At 46.4% G+C, this 20,278-nt stretch overlaps 1 protein-coding gene across 1 annotated transcript in view; it reads left to right on the top strand.

The window, feature by feature from the left end:
• LOC112559660 (teneurin-m-like) overlaps window positions 1-20,278 on the top strand; it is a 163,007-nt gene that overhangs the window by 72,823 nt on the left and 69,906 nt on the right. Inside the window, 1 exon segment of the mRNA XM_025230994.1 lies at window positions 16,829-17,006. Coding sequence (XP_025086779.1) covers window positions 16,829-17,006 — 178 coding nt within the window.

The raw sequence follows: 20,278 nt of genomic DNA, 5'->3' as shown, positions 1-20,278 counted from the left end.
TATGTGTGCGCGCGCGTGCGTGCGTGCGTGAGTGCGTGTTAAGTCAGGGACAAGGATGGTCAAGAAGATAAATGAAATTGTACAGGTGACAGTGCTGTAAACAAATGTTCTCAGTAACATGAGCAGAGGTGTACTTGATCTTTCCGTGCATGCCTTCTCTCTCTCCTGTCTCTCTTGCTTGTTTCGTGTTTGAGAGAGAGAGAGAAGAAATATGCGAGAAAGTCAAAGGACAAAAAAAGTGAAGATGTGTCTCCTGCAAAATCTAATTCCAAGAAATCGCATGGATTATTCGAAGCAGCTTGTTGTTGTTGTTGTCCTGTTTGTGGTGTTGTTGTTTTTGGGGGTTGTTCTTTGTTTTTGTTTTATTCATTCATACCAAAGTATGTTTGTCTGTGCCGACGTGTCGTAACTGTGAGCTCCCATGCCACCACGGGCAGTCCTGTTATTCACATGCTGGTGGAAAGCAAGACTGTCCCAGGACTGAAGCCACGAGTGTTCCAGGAATAGATAGTCGAGTCTGGTGTAGACAACGCCAGACGGCGCTCGCTACTCATTTGCAAGTCGTGGTGACTGGCGCCGATGGTACAACGTCAGCAGCATCTGACGGCACAGCGTCAACAGCATCTGTCTGGACATATACATACAGTGTAGATGTTTCCCTCCTTCCTAGAAACTGGGCGGGGGTAGGACAGGGCGCCGAGGAAATGCAGCATCTGTTCATGAAACGGAGACATGTGATCTGTTTGTGTGTGTGCGCGCCCGCATGCGTGTGTTTGTGCGTACGTACGCGCGTGTGTGTGTGTGCAGAAACGCGCGTGGGGACGAAAAAGAAAGAAAGCAAAACAAAAGCATATACATTGGGGATACGACTTTGAAAAACTGCTGCAACTTGATAGCGGGTAATTTTGAGGGTCCAGTCTGAATGCAAACAGATTTATTGAACAAACATTTCTGTCAAAGACTTGACTGTGGGACTTTAACTTCCACATCCTGATGTTTGTAGCTTCCGTTTATTTCAGATATTTATCTTGTTGTCTGGGGACAGCGTTTATTATTCTTGTGCACGAACGCGCAGCAAACACACACCCACTCACACAAACCGCGCATGCTAGCATAGAATAAAGATAACGGACAAGAAAGCGAAGGTAGGGGAGGTTATTCGGGGTCGAGGGAGTGCGAGGCGTTTGTGGGGGGAAACAAAAGCAAGCCTGACAAGAGAGAAAGTGAGCTAAATTAAAGCGCTCATGCCGACTTAAAAAGAAAAAAACAAGACACAAGATTGACAAGCTTGATAGGTCTGATATATTTGACTTCAAAGAGTTTAGAGTGTCGTGTTTAGCTTTCCAAAGACAGCTCCTCTTTTTTTGCGCACAGCTGATGAGTCCTCGTTGTTCGGGCCCGCTGTTGAGCGAGAGAGGGATAGAGGGGAAAAAAAAAACAAGAAAGAAAAGCCTAAAAATGCGAACGTATCAGTTGGTGCGAAGCTTTCTTTCGCACTCTTTTCGTCTCGTGCCTTGTTATTACGCGCTACAGTGATCTGTGAAGTGCCGCGGCACCGCCAAGATGGCGTCAGGCAAGCGCGGCTGTTAATGGAGTAGATTGCGCTGTCTGTTCGCGACTCTTAATGTAAACTTTTCATCGATCCGGGCACCTGCTTTCTCAGGCGATTGACTAAAAGTTTCATGTCCCAGAACTCCCCTGCCTTTTGCACACGGCTGTCAGGGAAGGGCAGCAGCAAAGTTTTGCACACGACACTCTAGCTTCAGCAGTAAAAGTCGGGTTTTGTGTGTTGTTTTTTTAATTTGTGTAGTTTTCAGACTTGTTTTATTTGAATAGGAGGAGACAAGACTTCATGTCGCTGTGGCTGTCGCTAGATGTACAACAAACTCAGACGCCGTCGCCTTTTGTTGCTGCAGCAATTTCTCAAAGAAAAGATTCACTTACGAGGCCCGGATGTCAGACTTTCTTCACGTGGCTGCGCCTTCAAATTTCCCTCTCATCTGGCGGGGTTACCTGCTGATTCGAACGCTGGGCCTTTTGTCTCCCATCCGCCTGTGTGTCTGAGGCCTGTACTCGGTGACTGCAGGAGCTTGTCTTGCTGCTGCTGGTGGTGGTGCTGCTGGTGGTGGTGGTGGTGCTACGGTTGCTGCTGCTGCAGCTGCTAGTCTGTCGTTTTCTGAACCCTGGCGTCGGCTAACCCTTTTCTTTTTTTCGTTCTTTTTTTTAAGCCTCCGCATGCTGTCACGGACTCTCCGTATCAGATTAATGCTTGGTAATCGTGTAAGCATGGATGGAATGAAGGCGTACAAGAAATCGATGGCTGGCAACTTGCAGTGAGAGACGTTAAACGAGAAATTGTGTAGCGTGTCCTCTCTGACAGGAGACGGAGGACTACGTGCTACGTCTGCACCCACCACCGCCAGACAGCAGTAGGCAGTGCTGATGGTTGTACCTGTAGCTTCTGGACATGCGCAGACTGTCTTCGTCCATGACTTGTCTCTTCGGTGTCAGTACAAGACCAATGGACAGCCAAACTACTTGTTGTTCTTTGTGGTTTTTTTTAATCTGGTGTTTATCTTCATACAAGATATTGTTTTCTAAATCTATCCCCCGCCATTCTTGAAGGGCAGGGTTACAGATATTTACCCTCAACAGAAACGCGAAACCCATGATGTCACAAATCCCAACGCCCATCTCTAACCCTGACCCTCCAATGGCTGTAACTTTGACAGCGTACATGTGTGTTTATATCATTTCACTGGGCTTATTATTTGTTGGCTGGTTGTTTTTGATTGTTTTACTTTTTTTAGTCTTTCGAGCGTTGGGTCTGATTCTCGAGAAGGGACTATTCTGGAAAGTGCTGTCTTGCATGAGAACAGTTCAGTCATCTGAAAAAAAACAATGAGCCTTGTGATTATTGAGTCCTTAAAGTCCGGATGTAAGCATGGTCCCGTTTATGGCTGTCCAATCATTTTATCATCATTCTATTGCTAGTCAGAATCATGGGAGGCAATAACAACATTTTGACTACAGCCTAATGCACTGTTGAGATATTTCTCGAGGTTTCGTTTAATCAATGTTTTTATTAACGCAGTCTGTAGCCAACCACGTATTCCACGATATCCGGAAGTTCCCACCATCCGAGAATTGTTAAGACTGGGCTATACGATGCTCGCTCGCTGACAGAGGAGAGCTGACACCGGACAGAGGACCTGCCCACTTCCGCCATTGCGTCCACCAGCCGCTAATTTTTCTCCTTTTCCTCAACATCTTGATATTTTTATATTGTCAACATCAGTCCTCCCAAGGTCGTGGACACAACCAAGAGGCGTAGCCTAGTGAATGCAACTCTTCTTGGCACCGCTGGCTTCTGCATGACCTAATAAAGAGAAAAGGTCACAGGTCACAGCTCTCCACGTCCCTGCCTCACTCTGCAGTCTGTCCTTGAAAGTCCATTAGCGAGATACCTGTAGTCGCGTGCTGTCTCTTACCTGCCGGACTCCCAGTTGCCGAGAAACAAAGCAATTTCGTGACATAAAGATGTAGTTGGCCCTCCGGAAATAACACATCAGCAAGGACAAGAAATTATTTTAGCAGTTCTTGGACGCCATTGTCAGTCTTGGCCTTGTGCACGGTACTCGCACGATGGGCAGTATCGACAATAAAGCTGCCATGCTCCATGTCTGTAGCAGAGTTTATCCCTAGCAACAGATTTCTCTATCACCTTTTTTGTAAAGATACTAAAACATCGAGTCTAACGCGAAATAAATTTGTAGAGATTCAACATTTTTTTAACTTTCTGTGGAGATGCGTTAGTGCAATAAAATATTCTAAGCGTTGGAAAGCAATCGGTTGTATAAGTTTATTCGTTTCTATTTTTATTCTCTATTTCATTGTTTTGTCTCTTTACTTTGACCTTTATTCGTTTTTGCTTCCTTTTTTTCTTTCTTTTTTTCTTCTGCTTGCTTTCTGTGTATATTTATTTATTTATTGTTCCTGCGTGGTGGAACTGGCAACAAGCAGTGTTCCCAGCCAAGAGGGTGGCATGGCGGATTGCTGACGTAAAGCGAGCGAAAGTGATTTAACAAGAGTTTCATTAATTCATGCCATGGACATCACAGAGCGCAGTCAGGAGAGACAAAGCCAGTGGACCAGGCATCAGTGCCATCGGGAGGGAGCGTGAGCGCGCACTTGGCCGCGCCGCGCATAACGGGTGGCGTGCACGCACGCGCACAAATATATGGGTGGCGGGCCTCGTTCACCGACAGCCAGCGAGGGGTTGCTGATGTTGCCACGCAACGCACGGAAGGATGGCGGGTGGGAGGCTGGGTGGGTAATTGTAGTGTAAGTTTACAGGAGGAAGAAAACAGACGCACGAGTTGGTAACAGCAACAAACGAGCGGCTGATGACGCCAGCGACTTGATGCTGCTGCTGGCAAGAAAGGCTTTCATTAACTAAGAAGCAATCTTCAGTCGCAGAGACGTGATGGAGGCTCATCTAACTCCACGCACTCACGTGCCTAGGGATGGGGGGGGGAGGAAAGGTGGGAGCTGAAGAGCAAGAGGGGGGATAATAGGGGCAGATAACCCTTACCTGGAACCACGTTTTGACTCTTGGCGGAGTTCTCGTCCTTTTACGTTTACCTTTTTGTTTGTCGGGGCTGGCTCGTCGCTGTCGTAGCCGGAGCTGAGTAGACGCAGCAGCAACAACCAGTGTCGTCGTCATCATTATTATCATTATCGCACAAACATACCCAGAAACCAAAAAAAAAAAATACCCGCAAGTCCTCTTGCTAATGATCGTTGTGAAGGTGCAGGTGTCCATCTGGAAGAAACCTAGAGGAGATTAATCGGAAGGGTGTGTTTGGAAAAAAAGTACTGGACGACAGGACTCCAGGGAGCAGGCACAGCCCATGATAGGCTGTTGGTCTTCAAAGCTAATAAAAGGTGGTCTGGAATGGCGATCGAAGCTTTGTTAGTCGCCGCTCCTGGATTGGCGCAGCCGTGAGTGTGCGCCTGGAGACTGTATTAATGGCAGTTACCAAACTGTCATGCAGACCAATTTTTGTCCTGAAGGGTGTTGTGAGAATGGCGGGGAGCTTACCCGTGCATAAAAACCCCCTGGCTGCTGTCTTTTATGATGTGTTTTGGGAGTCGCGGCAATAAACTGTTTGTGCGGCAGGTCTGTTAGACACTGTATACCCAACAGCTTACAGCTCCGGGGATTTGTTTGCACTCTGTGCACTCATCCACTTTTCTCTTTCATTTTGTCATTACATTCGTCCCCTTCCCCTTCCTTTGATTTTGTTTGTTTGTTTTTTTGGTTTTTTTTTGTTTTTTTCATTTCTTCTTTTTTTCTTTTTCTTTTGTCTTTTTTCTGTTTCTTTGTCATTTTTTTCTTTTTTTATTTTTCTTTATCGTATATTTTTCTTCCTCCCGTCTTTCTCTCCATTTCTTCTTCTTTTTTTCTGTTTCCTATAGGTGACTTCCCGTCAAATGGGGGTACCTTTCAAAGTTTTTGTGTGGACGCTTTCAGGACACATAATTTCAGACTTAAGCGCGTTTCACAAGCCAGCGACCTCCACAACCTTCTGTGTGCATCGCAGCCTGTGGAGCTGGTGGAGGATGCACTCAAGTGCAGGCTAATACTCGTGTGAGGATCAAGGCATTAAAAAAGAATTTCCCTTTTTCCATGTTCGTGTTACTTTTTTTCTGTTTGCTAAAAAAAACACTATCTGATCACCTTTGGCATTAAGAGCACTGACTCTTCAGCTTCAGTGCTCGCTTGTTCTCGCCTTCTAATGGCGGCGGTAAATCAGTTGCAGTATTGCAAGCAAGCATCAGTGTTTCCATTGGACCCGGCGTATTAATCGGTAAGAAGCATATCTACCTTTCTACAGTATTACCACTGGTTTATTCGTCTTTGTTGACTTTACCTTGTGTTTTATTGTAGTCTTCCTGTTCCCACAAGAGATTAGAGAAGAATTAAGTGGATGAAGGAGACGACTGCGATTATTTTTTTGTTTGTCCTTGTCTTTGTCAGCACTTTAGTCGATCGTCTTTTGCGCACATCATCCGGGAAATTTCAAAGTGATACCCACTCTAAAAAAGCTTAGAAGTACGATGACATTAGCTCGGGAAGACTACTTAGCAGGAAAGTACCCTGATTATCCTGAAGCCTATAAGTCTGTGCTGACGACGATACAACTTATCAAATCACAAAGGGAGACCACTTGGTTTCTCCTTAAATGTTGGCCCTTTTCGTAAAACGATTGTTGTATGAGATTTTTAACTATAATGACTGACTATTCTGCTAACATCAAGTCAACGACTTTTCCCTGCTTTAGGTAACCTTAACATTTAATTTTATGTGTGCTTCCACATATCTGCGCGCGTGCGTGTGTGTTTCAGTGTGAGAGAAAGAAAGTGTAGTGAATAAAGACTTGCGCGCACGCACTCACACTCACACTCACACTAACACATTCATGAATACAACACAATTTGGATGCAGTAAAGAACCTTATTAAAATCATCTAGCCGTATGAACGAACACTATCACAAGTCTGTTGCTTGCGAGGAGGACGCACTAAAACGTTTCGGTCCAATAAAACACTGCTAAGGACAGTTGGTTGCAAGAAAGGACATGTTTGCTGGGTGATCTTGCGGTTTCTCTGGATTCTGAGAGGCTTACTTACATAAACTGTTGCTGGCAGTTGCTCGGAACACAATCCCTCCCAACATCTGACGAAGTTCAGAAACCACTACCAGTCCGTTAGCCTGGAGAATGCACGAGACACTCCTTGGGTCTTAGTTTTTGCAGCTGGTCCATCTAACTTTTCAAAGTTTTGGCCATTTACCTTTATTCCCCACGGCCAGAATAATTGTCTTTGACTGGCCATATAATGTGGTTGTCGGGAGATGCAAGCGAAATTCCCTTCCTTTATAGAAACGGTGACTAGATGTATGTGTTGCTTTGCATTCTGTTTACTCATAATGCAGCGGATTTGCTGAAGGTAATGGGAGAAGAGGCTTTCCGGGTGGGACTACAATTGATTTATTGCTGATGCGTGCTGCTCTGATTTGACTTTCATGTCTTTCAAAACCCGGTGTGTGGAGGGAACAGAACAGAAGATGAAAGATGATGGAACTCGTTAAGGCTTCGCCTTTGGGTGAGGCCGGGTGCACACAGACAACAAGACGGGTACATCTCCAGCTGCCTGCCCCCCATGATGTACTGGTCGTAGGTGTATACATTCTTCGCTTGATCAGTGTGCCTTCGTCAGTTGATGGTGTCACAGGGAAGGGAGGGTTCAATTCTCCACAGCCTCATCGCCTTTGTACATGCGATATAACCACAACTGTATTTGAACAGATCGCCTTGGCCAAGAACCATCACAACGCGGCGGTCGTTCAAAATGGTCGTGATGTCCCCGCGCATCATCTTACAGTTGCCCAGAAGATTTAATAAATTTGCTGGTTGTGTTGCAGACAGGGTTAGTTCTTTTGTTTAATCGAGGCAAGTACAGACCTATATTCATATATATATAGAAAGAAAAAGACAGATGTACACGTTGAAGCCAGTTGCAGTAGAGTTCTTGTCTTCGCAGATAATAAAGCAAGGGGATTCCCCTTTCTCGGGAGGTTAGTTTCTATAAATTTATCGCTTCTCGATCCCTTTTTGCATCCTGTATAATCAGGAATTCCATCTTACTCGTCCTCTTGACTCATTTGCCCTGGACGATCACAGACCCACACACTCAATCATACATCCCTCCCATCCTTGGCATCTCAACAAAGATCGGGTGTTCTGCCCCGAGCCATCTTGAGGCAGCATCTCGCTGTGGTGATACACCCAATGACAGCTTCAGCTTGATCAAGGTTCTATAAAATCTTAATTCGGTCCTTCGGTCCGTGTCCTTGGCTGGCTGGGTGGCTGGCCGGCCTCATTAGCCGGTCACGACAGGGACGGTGTGCGCCGGGTGCGTGGCCGGGTTCCTCGCTGTCGCCGTCGTCTTCAGTCCAACGCCCCCACGCTGGGAGTGGCGGCAACCAGGTGTCTGCGACCTTCACACCCACTCCGCCAGCTCCAAAAGGCCATGCTAGGACTTTGGCTAAATAATTCAGGTGTTAGATGAAGCCATTTGACGCGCGTGTACACACGCAAACATTCTCTCTTTCTTTCTCTCTTTCTTTCCTCCTTTTCTCTCTCCTGAGATTGGTATCGTGCTCGTTCGTTACAGTCTATTTTATTCTTTTTCTCTCTTTTTTGCCGATTAAATCTTGATGCTATCTGTTTCTATATTTGAAAAAAAATTACTCAAAGACTGGAAACCCGCAGGTTTTACCGCGCAGTCGTAAAATCCTTCATTCGGGGGTTCAGTGGAGCAGGACACCAGGGACCAGTCTTAGAGGGAATGGAGTTAGCTTCCGGTGGATTTTGTGGCCTCCTGGCACGCAGAACCATAAACTTTTCGAGCAGCGCCCTCTGCAATGTCCGTGGCTGGCCACCCTGGCTAATTAGCAGGAAGTCGCAGCGCGGGTTATGGGACACTGTCCATCTGAGCGCCGACCGCGCGTGACCACAGTCACGGTTCAAAGCGCGTGACTGTGTCCGTCCAGAATGGTGGCAGGTTGGTGGATGGAGAGAGGGATTAATTGCGGTAGAAGGGGTAGGGTCCACTCCGTTTCCTCCTTTGCTCCTCCCTCATACATACCTCCCGGTGCCAGACCTGTCACGACCAGCCACACGTCGGCGCATTATTTGGGACTTCCCAGCATGCCACACAAAGGACGATGGAAGCCTGGGCATTTTTCTACCAGTCATTTAATAAAGCATTCGTCCCTTGACTGGTACCGGTTGTTGGGATAAACACACGTTTAGATGTGAAAGCTCACGAGGTGCACCACTAGTGCCAGTCCTGGGGGATAGTAAGCAAGTTTGCGAGTCCGTTCTTCATGTGGTCTCCCGGGGTCGACCGGTGTCCATGGTACCTCGAAGAACAATCTTCCACAAGGTGTCCCTACAGCAGGATCGGGACTACGAGGGACTTGTACAGATTGTACTTTGTAGTAGAACCGGATGTTATAGCTGGGTGACAGACTAACCTAGTCGTTGCCGCCTTTGCTGTCGCGATCTTGATGTGGATATCTGTCGTGGAGCTGTCGCTCTTAGAGACACTCCTAAATACTTTCAGCTCTTTACTTCTTTAGTACTGGGTCCATGTTGGAGTTGCTCTTGTCCATTTACTCTTGCAATTGACCATGACTCTTATCAGCGTTGGTCTTTATTCAACGATGGTTCAAACGGTCTGTCGGTCTGGCCTCAGTGCCTGTTATCAGATCGATGTCGTCTGCAAAGCGTGGGATGCAAATCAGCCGTCCACAGATGGAAACAGAAGTGTGATGGTCTTGGAGGGCTCCACGCATGAAGGTGATGTTGAACAGCACAGGTGGTATGGGTTCATTGTGATGGATTTTAGCTTCAAAGGGTGGCTCGTTAAGTTTTTGTTTATCACCTCGTCTATCACCTGACGGTGCGATTGAGGAAAGGTGAGGATAGGTGTGGAGGAGCGCGACCACCCGTGCGAGTGCAAGGTCAGCCTGTGTATGCAGACAGAAGTGCTGCACCAGTTCTAGCAATACTCTTTTAGCGAGAGCTACCCGTAAAGGTTTTACAAACGCGATTAGCTACCCGTGATTAACACGTGACCAGTGCGTGCGTCCTGCTCTGCCTCCTCTAGGACTGAATATCAGAAGTGCAGCAGTTCCGGTGCACGGGCCGTTTATAAGCTGTAACCCGGCTTAAAAGGCTAGTCCGGTACGAAATCATTTTCAAAAAGGGATTGTGTTTTCTTTCTTCTTCTTCTTCTTCTTCTTCTGCTTTTCTTCTTCTTGTTCCTCGTTTTCTTCTTTTTACTCGTTTTCTTCTTCTTTTTTATTTTATTTTAATTTTTTTTTTTTTTTGAAAGATGGCAGTTCCTAAAATCCTCCATTTGCAAGATAAGAGGCCTTTGAACGCGACTCTCGCCTGCTTTGTGACCTGCGATGTTTCTCTAAGCCGATAATATTTTTATGTGACTGGGGGAGGGGTGCCGTTTGGAAGGAAACCTGAGCCTGACTTCTGGTGTAAGACAATTTTTAGTGGAGTTATTCTCGGGTGTCAGCTGGTGTATTCCTCTTTCCTGTAAAGTACAGCTTGCCTGTAGTTATTCTCGGTTGTGCTGCAGATGAGTTTTGTCACTTGCTTGAGAGGCGACTGAGATCTCACAGCAACCTGCTGGCGGCTTTATCGCACCCAGTGTTTTAATGGCTACTTTTTTACAGCCACTGCCACATTGAGTTTGCAGGCTTCTGAGGTACAAAAATCGTGTTGTTGACTTCATCCACGGCTTTTTCAGGTGAAGTGGAGATAATGGTGTGAGTGAGAGTCAAAGGAGTGTGTGTGTGTGTGTGAGAGAGAGCCGTGAACTAGTGCTTTTGTGTGTGTTTTGTCTTCATTGACCTGTGACCTTTCATTTTAGTTATTGACCTGAAATCTGAACTGCTTTCGTGTAAATCTCTCTCTTTTTCTATCTCTATTTCTTTCTCTCTCGCTCTCTAGATATCTATAAAGACTTTCTTCTTACGCCACAGTGAGCATGTGAATGAGTATGTTCGCTTGACCGCGTGAGTGACAAGAGTATTATCAGGTGATTGGGATGAAGCCAGTGCGGTGTGAAGTGAGCTTTGATTGGCTGACGGTAAGCGGATCATTGTCTTGCCATCATTTTAATGGTGAGACAGTGTTCACAGTGCACCTACCTGAGTCGGTGCGGTAAGGTGAGACAGTGTTCACAGTGCACCTACCTGAGTCGGTGTGGTAAGGTGAGACAGTGTTCACAGTGCACCTGCGTGGGTCGGTGTTCTTACACTTTGAACCGGTGCGGCTCGTGGTCACCGTTAACCGGCGACAAGGGGGAAAGGGGTGTCATGGCGATGTTACGGATACGCACGTGGGCTACAGATGCTGTGACGTCACAAAAGGCCTGGTTGTGGGCAGACAACTGCTGCCACTGGCGCTACTTCCGCCACCTGAGAGCGTCTTCCTGAGTCTGCTCGTCATGAACACACCACAACAGTCACTAGGGGGCGTTAGTGTGCGTGCATTTGGCGGCAACTAGTTTGACGAGTGGGTTTTATGGTAGCAGGGGGCTGGGAGACTGTGGGATGAGGGGTGGGGAAGATAATTAGCTGGCTTAATGTTTACGACACCGGGTATTGGGCTGGGGTATAGCGGCAGGGTGCTCACAGCAGCCACAATGTCCGTGCTGGCTTTGTTTTATGGTATTAATAATCCTTTTACCCCAAACAAACCCCTTCGTCAGGCGTCTTTTTCTATTGTCCATTAGCCATTTTCTCATACGGTGCACTGCAGTTTGAGAAGGCTTTATTTATGCTCTTGACACTTTTCAGGCATATCAATTGAATAATTAGTTGTGACCGAATGCCAATAACATTTCTTTTGCTTTTTTCTTGCGATTTTAATTTCCTAAAGGTCTTAATCTCGAAGACAAGGAGAGATCCCAATGTTTTTATTTAACTATGATGGAGGTTTTGGGGGAAAATTACCTGCAGCTCAGATCAATTTACAGAATCAGTTAAACGTATTTAAGACTCTTATAGCCTTAAATATTTATGCTTCGAGTCATTTGAGCTCAGTTCAAAATTTCTCAGAGAATCATTCTGTGTCTGTCTGTTTTCTGTTTGTCTGTTTATCTGTAATTAAATTGTTGGTGTAATACGGGGGTAGGAAAATTTTTCTCCCTCCGAGGACTATTTTGATATTTATAACATCATTCGAAGCAATACAAAATTATCAACTTACAAATTAGCCTCCAATATTTCATCAAGCCGAGTTTTCAGTGTGTCTGCCTGCCTGCCTGCCCATGTGTTTAAAGGTCTGTCTGTCGCTGTCTCATACACACATCCTGACAGACAATTGTAACTTTCTGTCGTTAGTATTTTATTGTAAGCTATTGTTGATGTTAGTAGAGTCGGAAGCAGCAAAACATAAACACCAGCTGCAGTAACAGCAGCATCAGCAGCTGCATAGCAGCTGTAATCTCATGTTGTGAAGGCTGACGTCAGCTGAATGCTGATGGAGACGATCGGTTAACGAGGCCCGGTCACCGCTGTACTTCATCCTCGGCTAACGAGCCTGGCTGCAGAAATAACAGGGCGTGGTGAGCAACTGGCCTCCTGACTGCTCCGCCCTCGTAGTCCGTTCTGAGAGTAAGCTCGTCACAACCAGGGGGGCACGGGGCGGGCCGCCATCACGCACGTCGTGCCCCTCAACACGCACATCCACCGTGCACCTTGTGCACCTCAACATACACACCCCTTGCCCCTGAGCATGCACACCGTGTTCTACAACATACGCCACCCCTTGACCCTCCACATGCACCTTGTGCCCCTCCAAAACTCATATCCTTCCCAGGAACATGCAATCTGCCCCCTAAACATGAATGCCGTGCCCTGAACTTGTCTCTCGTGCCCCTGACTAGTCTGAACACCCACACCGCACCGTGAACATGCACATGTCGGAAAGAAGTTTTTATTTCTCGTGCAAAAAGAGAAATTCTATTCCAGTCCTGACTGCACTTGATTCCGATCCTGACACCACCCTGCCTTCGATTGGGCTTGTATTCTGAGTTCCTCAAATGACGCACGTGTAGGACCGTTAGAGACAATTGGGGTTCATCACGGGGCTAAGTACTAATGCGTTATAACCTTACGATAATTGTGGTGTAATTAGTATTTGGTAATTAGGTGAAAACTGTGTTAGACAAACAATGTGTCGTTGATGTCATAGAAAAGCCACAACACATAACTACTGGACTATATCAATACGGTAAAGATGGTGTCTTCAGTTGCTGGCCACTGTCATATTTTTCTTCACTTTTACCCCTCCAACCCCTTGCTACCTCTCGACACCAAAAACAAAACAAAAAAAAACTGGGTGGGTGCTGGCGACTGGAGCGGTTGTGGTGGGAACGTGACGAATGACCAGACTTTAATATGAAATCAAATGCCGGCTCGAGCTCAGCATAATTGTTTTATAGATGAGCAAAATTGGACCAGTAGCCTCTGTGTTGTTGGGGCAAATATGAGGGGACCGGAGTTGTCTTTCATAGCAGGCCTGACCCCATGGCGACACCGGACCTTGCCGCAGCCTGGGGTCGTTCATCTCGGCGAAAACCAACAAGGCTTGCCGGCCTGCATGCGCAGCTCCTCATTTTTCTCCCTGACTGCGCAAGCTCACTAAATGAGTATTTACTCAGACTGCTTTGCGCAAGAACCAGTGGCAGGGGTCTGGGGTGAGAGGCGGGTAAAGGAGGGCTCTCCTTTTTTTTTTTTTTTAAATTCTGGTTAATTTAAAGAGAACGTCGAAAATATGTTGAGCCTGCAGTTAATTGAGAAACCCTCTCGTGAATTTCGGGCCTCGTGAGGAAAGGCAACGACTCCTCCACTCTTATCTGAGATAATAAAACCAGATAACAGTTGGGGGGAGCGACTTACAGGCTCAGAGAACAGAGCATAGTCCAACAGTCTGATAGACATAAGTTTGGACAGACTTGACTGCTAAACTTCGGAACTATCAGGTTTTTTTTATCCAGGCGGAAACAGAATTAATCGTTAGTGTAATAATAAGGATGGAAAGTTGGAGCAATAAAACCCGTTTAAGGCCCCCTCCTGTGCAGTTTTTCACGGTAAATCACATTAATTTCCTTTCAAAATCAAGGCATTACCTCTTCTACCCTCCTTTCTCTTGTTTTCTGTTGGCCTGGATGGGCAGACTGATGGATGATGATCTCTGTGGATGTGCAGTTATGTCATCAACGTGGACATTCAAGTCTGGCTGTGGGTGTTCTCCTCCTTTAGGGATTTTTTTTTTCTCTCCAGGAGGAAAATTTTCCAGGTTTGTTATTTTTGGTTAGAGGGGAACGATGACTTAGCCTAATGATCACTCCGCCCGACTGGCTGATTTATCAGGGGAGGTAAAACGATTCAGAATGAGAGCATTGCCTTCCATTTGCATGCAGTAAGCCACTTACAGTTGGCTTGCATTTTTTTCATTGTTCGTTGTTTAAGCTAGGGTCAAATGCTTTCATCGTTTCAGTACAGAAGTGAATTTTTTAATAATTTTTTTTTCCTTCTTTTAGCCTTGACAGCTATCGGCTCTCCTCCCACACACCCACCCTAAAGTCGACTTGACTTAAGTATTGCCAGTTGGTTGATTGGTTTGTTAGACGACGTGTGTGCTTGTGTAGGTGGAGACCATGGGTATCGTGGCTTAGTTTCTCAGGTTCTATTGCTGGAGGAACCAAGCTTTGCCTCAGGTCCGCGAACAGACGTGTGTTTGCCGTGAAATTTCCTGCATGGGTGCGCGAGGTAATGGCAGATGCTCCGCGAAGTAGGCGCCATATTAGAAGGCGGACGGCGCTGTCACACGGCCTCGAGCCTCATTCTCGCAGCCACTGGCAGCTCATTCGGGGCAGCGGCCGCAACGGAAAAAACTATTTTAAAAAAAAAAAAGACGCAGTTTGAAAAAAAAAAACCCCGTGAGTCTGTCACGTGGAGTGTCTTGACGTAGCGGAACAAAACAAGGAGCAGGTCACTGCCACGAGGCTTTGACGTCGACGTCATTCAAATTACTGGCCCTCGATTGCTGCGCAAGGCCGAGCGAGATCCGAGATTCACAGGTTTCCTCGCTTCCCTCCCACACAAGTCTGTCCTTGGCAAAGGCAGGGTAATGCGGTCTTCAACACGTCCTGCTCAGAACCAGTGACAAGTGTCATGGCCGCCCATCTCGTGGAGGTGCGTGTGTGGCTTGGTCGGCGGAACCATAGAGTCCTCGTCAAACCTCATTCACCTTAGTTATGTGACAAGTCCACGCGGATCCTGGGAACAATTGGACACAAGTCACTAGCTGCATGGTTAACGCCTAGCAGTTGCCTGAAGCGAGTACATGTATAAAAATTAGCCGTTTAGCTGTCTGCTAAGCGCAGATACTACGAGTACTTATGTTTGTATTTCTTTTCTGCTTCATCCGACAGTGTCTTAGTCATCCCTCTTTCCTCATTTCCTCCACTTGTTATCGCACGAAGACTACCGTTATCTTGTTGCGCTAAAACATTTTGGAGTGGCATGGTCCGTGCTGGATGAGGGAGAAAGGAATGTGGTAGACTAATCGCCGTCAGCATCTCGTGTCTACAGGTCGTCTGAGACACAGGTGAGTGTGGGGAGAGGAGTTCCCTTCAAACACCTCATCAGCCGCCTCGTTTGGGCCCGGTGCCAGGTGGCCGTGCTTCTCTCGCAAGGTTAGCCCGGGCGATCAAGGAGGGTGTCAGAGAGGCTGGCAGCAGGAACTTGGCCATTCTTCGTCTCCTGATAACGTCAGATTGCGGGAATATTCATCCGCGAATAGTTGAGCTTCCACGTCTGGGTAGCTCGTTCATTCCTGCTGAGGCACCCGGTCTACGCCTCTAGTCTGTGCACGATGTCTCTCAGTACAGGCTACATAGCTTCCCTGGCAGACTGACAGTTCCAGCACGCTCCCTCTCCCATTGTCTTGATGATGATGAGGATGAGGAGGAGGATGTCGTCGATCTCGTTATTGACCTACAGCTTTGACGACGAATGATACATGAGCATACTGGATCTCGTGAAGGCTTCATGTCTCTTCCTGAAATCTCATGAACTGCCATGATAAAATATAATACTGTCAGATTGTGTATGGAGTGGTGGGGCGGAGTGAGTGAAAGAGTGAATGCGTAATAAATATATTTATTTATTTATCTGTTTATTGTCATAGTTCAGAGGAAATATTTCAGCACGTGTACAACACATACACGGGTTATGTGTTTGTACGCGTGTGTTTTCGCCCATTTCGCTTTTGGTATGGGAAGCACGAAGAGGGGTGTGGAGGAAACCGTTAGAACTTGTTTACAGTCGCGCATGTCCCCATGCTTCTCGCCCTCCATATCGCGCGTGCTCGGAGTGACGCCGTCTGCCCCTAATCCATTTGAGTGCAACAGACACAAAAATGAAAATAGGGGGAGAGAGGTTTTTTTTTTAAGATGACAACATTCTGTCAACACCAGATAATCACAACGATGGCGATGCTTGCTTGTTCATGTCAGATAATCATCAGCGCTTGCAGTCTGCTTACCTCCCTTTCGTCGTGTGCACTAAATGTTTAGAGTGAGGGGCGAGCGCGCGGGTCTAAATCTTGATCTAATCACTGCCGATAGCTAACGGGTACCCAACGGGGTGGAGGGCAGGCAGTGTTTTAATAAATGCACGTGCAGATCGAGGGACAACACACGGCGCGGGTGAGAATTGCTTTTGATCACGAGGGAGGGACAGGTGCAACACGGGGTGTTATTGTGTTTGATGTCTGCCGCAAGTCCGCAGTGTTTTGCCTTGCTGAGGTTATAACGGGCTGTTATCGATCACATCTATCTCGGGATAAATCAAAAGTCAACACGCCATAGTATTCATTGTCACAAGCTATGAGTTAGTGCATGCGACTGGTCGTGTCTTCATTTCCATGCATCAATGGAGTTGTGTCAGCCGGCTCTTTTGCTATTATTGTCTTAATTTATTGACAGCTTTCACAGGCGAGCATACAAAATCTGATGGTGCGGTGTGAATAAGCCAGCAGGTCGATTTTCGTTGTACCTGCACATTATTTGTTTGTGTGAAGACTGATGTTGTGCCTGTGGATGTCAGTAACTGCGAGAAAAGTGATTTTCTTTTAATTGTTTGTTTCCCTCTTTTTTTGCAGGGGATGTAGGACCCAGGTTTCCACGCACAGTGCCGAGGTCTGGGTCGGTGCCATCGTGTCGTGGTCAGCCGATGGACATCGGCAGCCTGCACAGTCAGGGCTACAACTCCGACACCTACCCCTACCACTGCCCCAACGAGGCCAACCACGCCGCCATGCTGGCCAGCAGCGTCGACAGGTATCATCATGGACAGTTGATGCTTCTCCCCTCCCCAACCCTCTCCTCCCACACACGTAATCCACACGATCAAATGATGGTTTATTTTTTTGTCATTATTATTATTTTATACAGTCGCCTCTGGAGAATTATGAGAAGTCCGTTATGTGCGGGATGGAGACACCACGATTTTCCAGAAAGTGCAGTTAGGTTTCTGTTTGTGTGAGAAATGTACAGGTCGATTTTAAAAGCACAGAAACTCTGAGTTTATTCAGGTGCAGGAAAACTCGACATGTTAGCCTCAGCTAGGTCAAGACCTCGACTTTTTGTGTCTTTGTCAGTATTACAAGCTGCTGGCTGAGTAGAGGTTGAGGTAAAGCACCAGGAGATTAGCAGGCTTACAGGGATTGCTCGTGCACTCGGACACAACAAAATAAACGCAGCACACACACGCACACACACTCACAAAAATCAAGAGTAATGTTTATTTTTGTAATACTTGTAGCTACAATCTTCATCAGTTTATTGTAAACCTCCTAGCTACTGTCCTCATCAGCTTATTTTCTCAAACGCTGCATCACTCCCTCTCTTCTTTTTGTCTTGCACAAAGCTGCACTATGTTTTAACTATTTTTTTAAAGCAGTGAAAATAAACCGACTTGTTCCTATAATATCTTCCTGCCCTGTCGGTTACGATGGACGCAGATGGCGGCTGTTGGTAACTGCTGTAACGAAGTAGTCGTGCTGAGAAACTGAAGCCAAGATGATGATAGTCCCCTGCAGGAAATTTGTATTATTACTATTATTCAAAGAAAACTCTTTGCTCCAGAAAATCCTAAAATACTACAATCAACGTATTTATTATGTGGTCGTGTGCTCAGTAGTTTTTCTGTATTTCAGTTTTATTTGAATTTTATTAATTAGTAATTTAATTTCTTGTTGGTAGTCATGTTGAGGGTTGAGCAGAAGTCAGGGGACAAAGTTTATGTTTATTTGTTTACGTTGGTGGTGGCTGTCAGACAGGAACAAACTTGGGTTAAGATGAAATGGTAATCTGAGATAAATGAGCAATGAGAAACGAACTAAGATGTCAGTGAAGATTGATTTCTGGGAGAAAACTCGCAGTCCAAATAAAGCTGAAAAACTGCAAAACTTAAAAAATATAAATCTGAAAAAGGAAAAGAAATCTGAAAAAGAAATAAGTTTTAAAAACCACTTCCCCCTACAAAAAAACTCAGATTTAGTCTGAGAATAAAATCCGTGGTTTAAACTGAAAGTAATTGAAACAAATCCATTGCGGGAAATCTTTCTTGAGGAAGGTTTCAAATTAAAGGCAGAATCATCGCTTATTGAAAGTTGAGCACCGCGGCGCCATTATTGCCTGAGTTGATTTTCGATAATATCAACCGTTATGTGACTGCAGGCAAGTTCCAGCAAGGCGAGCAACAGGCTTGGGTAATTCTGGGTTCATCCATTATCAGATTACAGCCCAGGCCTAAGCCTGATGGAAGATTTGCCGCGGCGTCGCTCGGTTTCATTCCAGGCTGAGAGCTCAGAAGGAGGCAAGCACGAAAGGTGAAAGGTCAGGTCGTTTAGCAGAATTTTTGCTGGATGAATTGTGGTTCAGCTGTCGCCAACATGTGGGAGGTGGACCACGAGCAGCTGAGTCTCCGGCCCCTGAGGGCAAAGGTCAAATAGGTTGTCCTGGGTTCTAGAGACCATTCATTCCTCAAACCACCATATTTGATCGAGGAAATAATGTTTGTGCACAGGCTTAGTGGGTCCTTTTACGATAAAGATATTTTGATTTATTTTACACGACGAATGAAGATCAGCAAGTTTTGCCCAGGGATTTAAAAAATGTCACGGAGAGAGTATTTGTGTTGCAGTCCTGGTTACCGCCACACGACTGCTGCAGGAAAAAGGTGCCTTGCGTGTTTCTTCCTCCAAATATTTGAAGGTACAAAGTTGTGAGGGGGTGGGGGAGAAGTCGGGAAGTGGGATAGAAATCTTTCTTCCAAAAGCACTTGGAAAGATGGCATTTTCTGACATAACTTTGTCAAAACGCCAATAAGGTTGTGCAATCAGAACATGTTTTGAATTGTGACTTCAAGATTGGAAGGAACCGCACGCATCGGCTTTCATGTTATTGAATGAGGAACGTGCCAGTAAAAGTGGTTGGGTGAGGAGGGAGGCTTGCTCCCGACATTCAGCAAACAAGTGCTTTTGGTCAATCGTGAGCTTCCGTATTCTTCTGGGCTGTCAAGACGAGGTGAACTGGCCACTCGCATTGGAGGATGGGGAGGTCTGAACTGGCATCTCGACCACAGCACTCCCCCCTCTCTTGCCGTCTCCATTGCAGGCTGGCCTGACAATCTGTCACAAACTCGGACCCACCACTGCGGCGGAGAAGGAAAGTAATTCTACAGCAAAGACGGAGGGATTAAATGGAAAGGGTGAAATCAAGATGCAGACGATTAGAGAAAAGTGAAGGAAAACATTATGGAAGTTTCTCGTTGAAGTGTAGTTACAATGGAAGGTAAAGGAGGAATAGGAGCGAGCTGCTGTTGGGGGATGGCTGGAATGTCCCGACAAGAGCTGGAGGGGAAAGGAAATGAGAAGTGAAAACAGATCAGCGGGAGGAGAAGGGTGGGAGAGAAACGAATCCTGTAGAAACGGATGGAAGAGAGAACAAGAACCAAGGAATTTTTTTTATCCCCTTCCATCTGCCCTCCTCTGTTTCTTTCCCCCTCCCCTCTCTCGAGAAAAAAAAGAAGCTATAATATGTGGTAGAGATAATTAGCTTCCGGAAGGTTGACCACTGATATTGGATGGCCAAACATGGAGCAATATCATGGAGACCGACTCGTGGCACAGCTGACCCCGAACGTGCGCAGACGGGTTGGTCACATTGGCGCGTGCGACCGCTGCCCCAGTGGCAGCTTTCCCACAGCCCCATCATGCGAGGACACGGGGGGAGACGGTCATGTCCATTGTCCTGCTCTTCATCAGGAAGCATGAACAGCTTTGGGGACTGGGGATGTACGGGATTCAATATTTTTGCAATTAAATTAATGCACATGGACGCTAACTCTTGAACATACAACCCCCTCACAATGCACACAGAATCCTCCGTGTGTGATTGGGCACTTGCGGTTTCAATAAGCCTCTGAGAGGCTGTGTTTGAGAAGTGGCAAGTTGAGGTGGGGGGAGAGGATTTCATCAGTTAAAGCTGGATAATGATCGGGGAAGAGTCAGTCTACGTCGAGCCAATCATATCAGGTGGTGCCACCC

The sequence above is a fragment of the Pomacea canaliculata genome, linkage group LG3 (assembly GCF_003073045.1).
Source record: "Pomacea canaliculata isolate SZHN2017 linkage group LG3, ASM307304v1, whole genome shotgun sequence".
NCBI classification, from domain to species: Eukaryota; Metazoa; Mollusca; class Gastropoda; order Architaenioglossa; family Ampullariidae; genus Pomacea; species Pomacea canaliculata.
The sequence above is the reverse complement of the archived record's forward strand: the minus strand, read 5'-3'. Positions and strand labels throughout refer to the sequence as shown.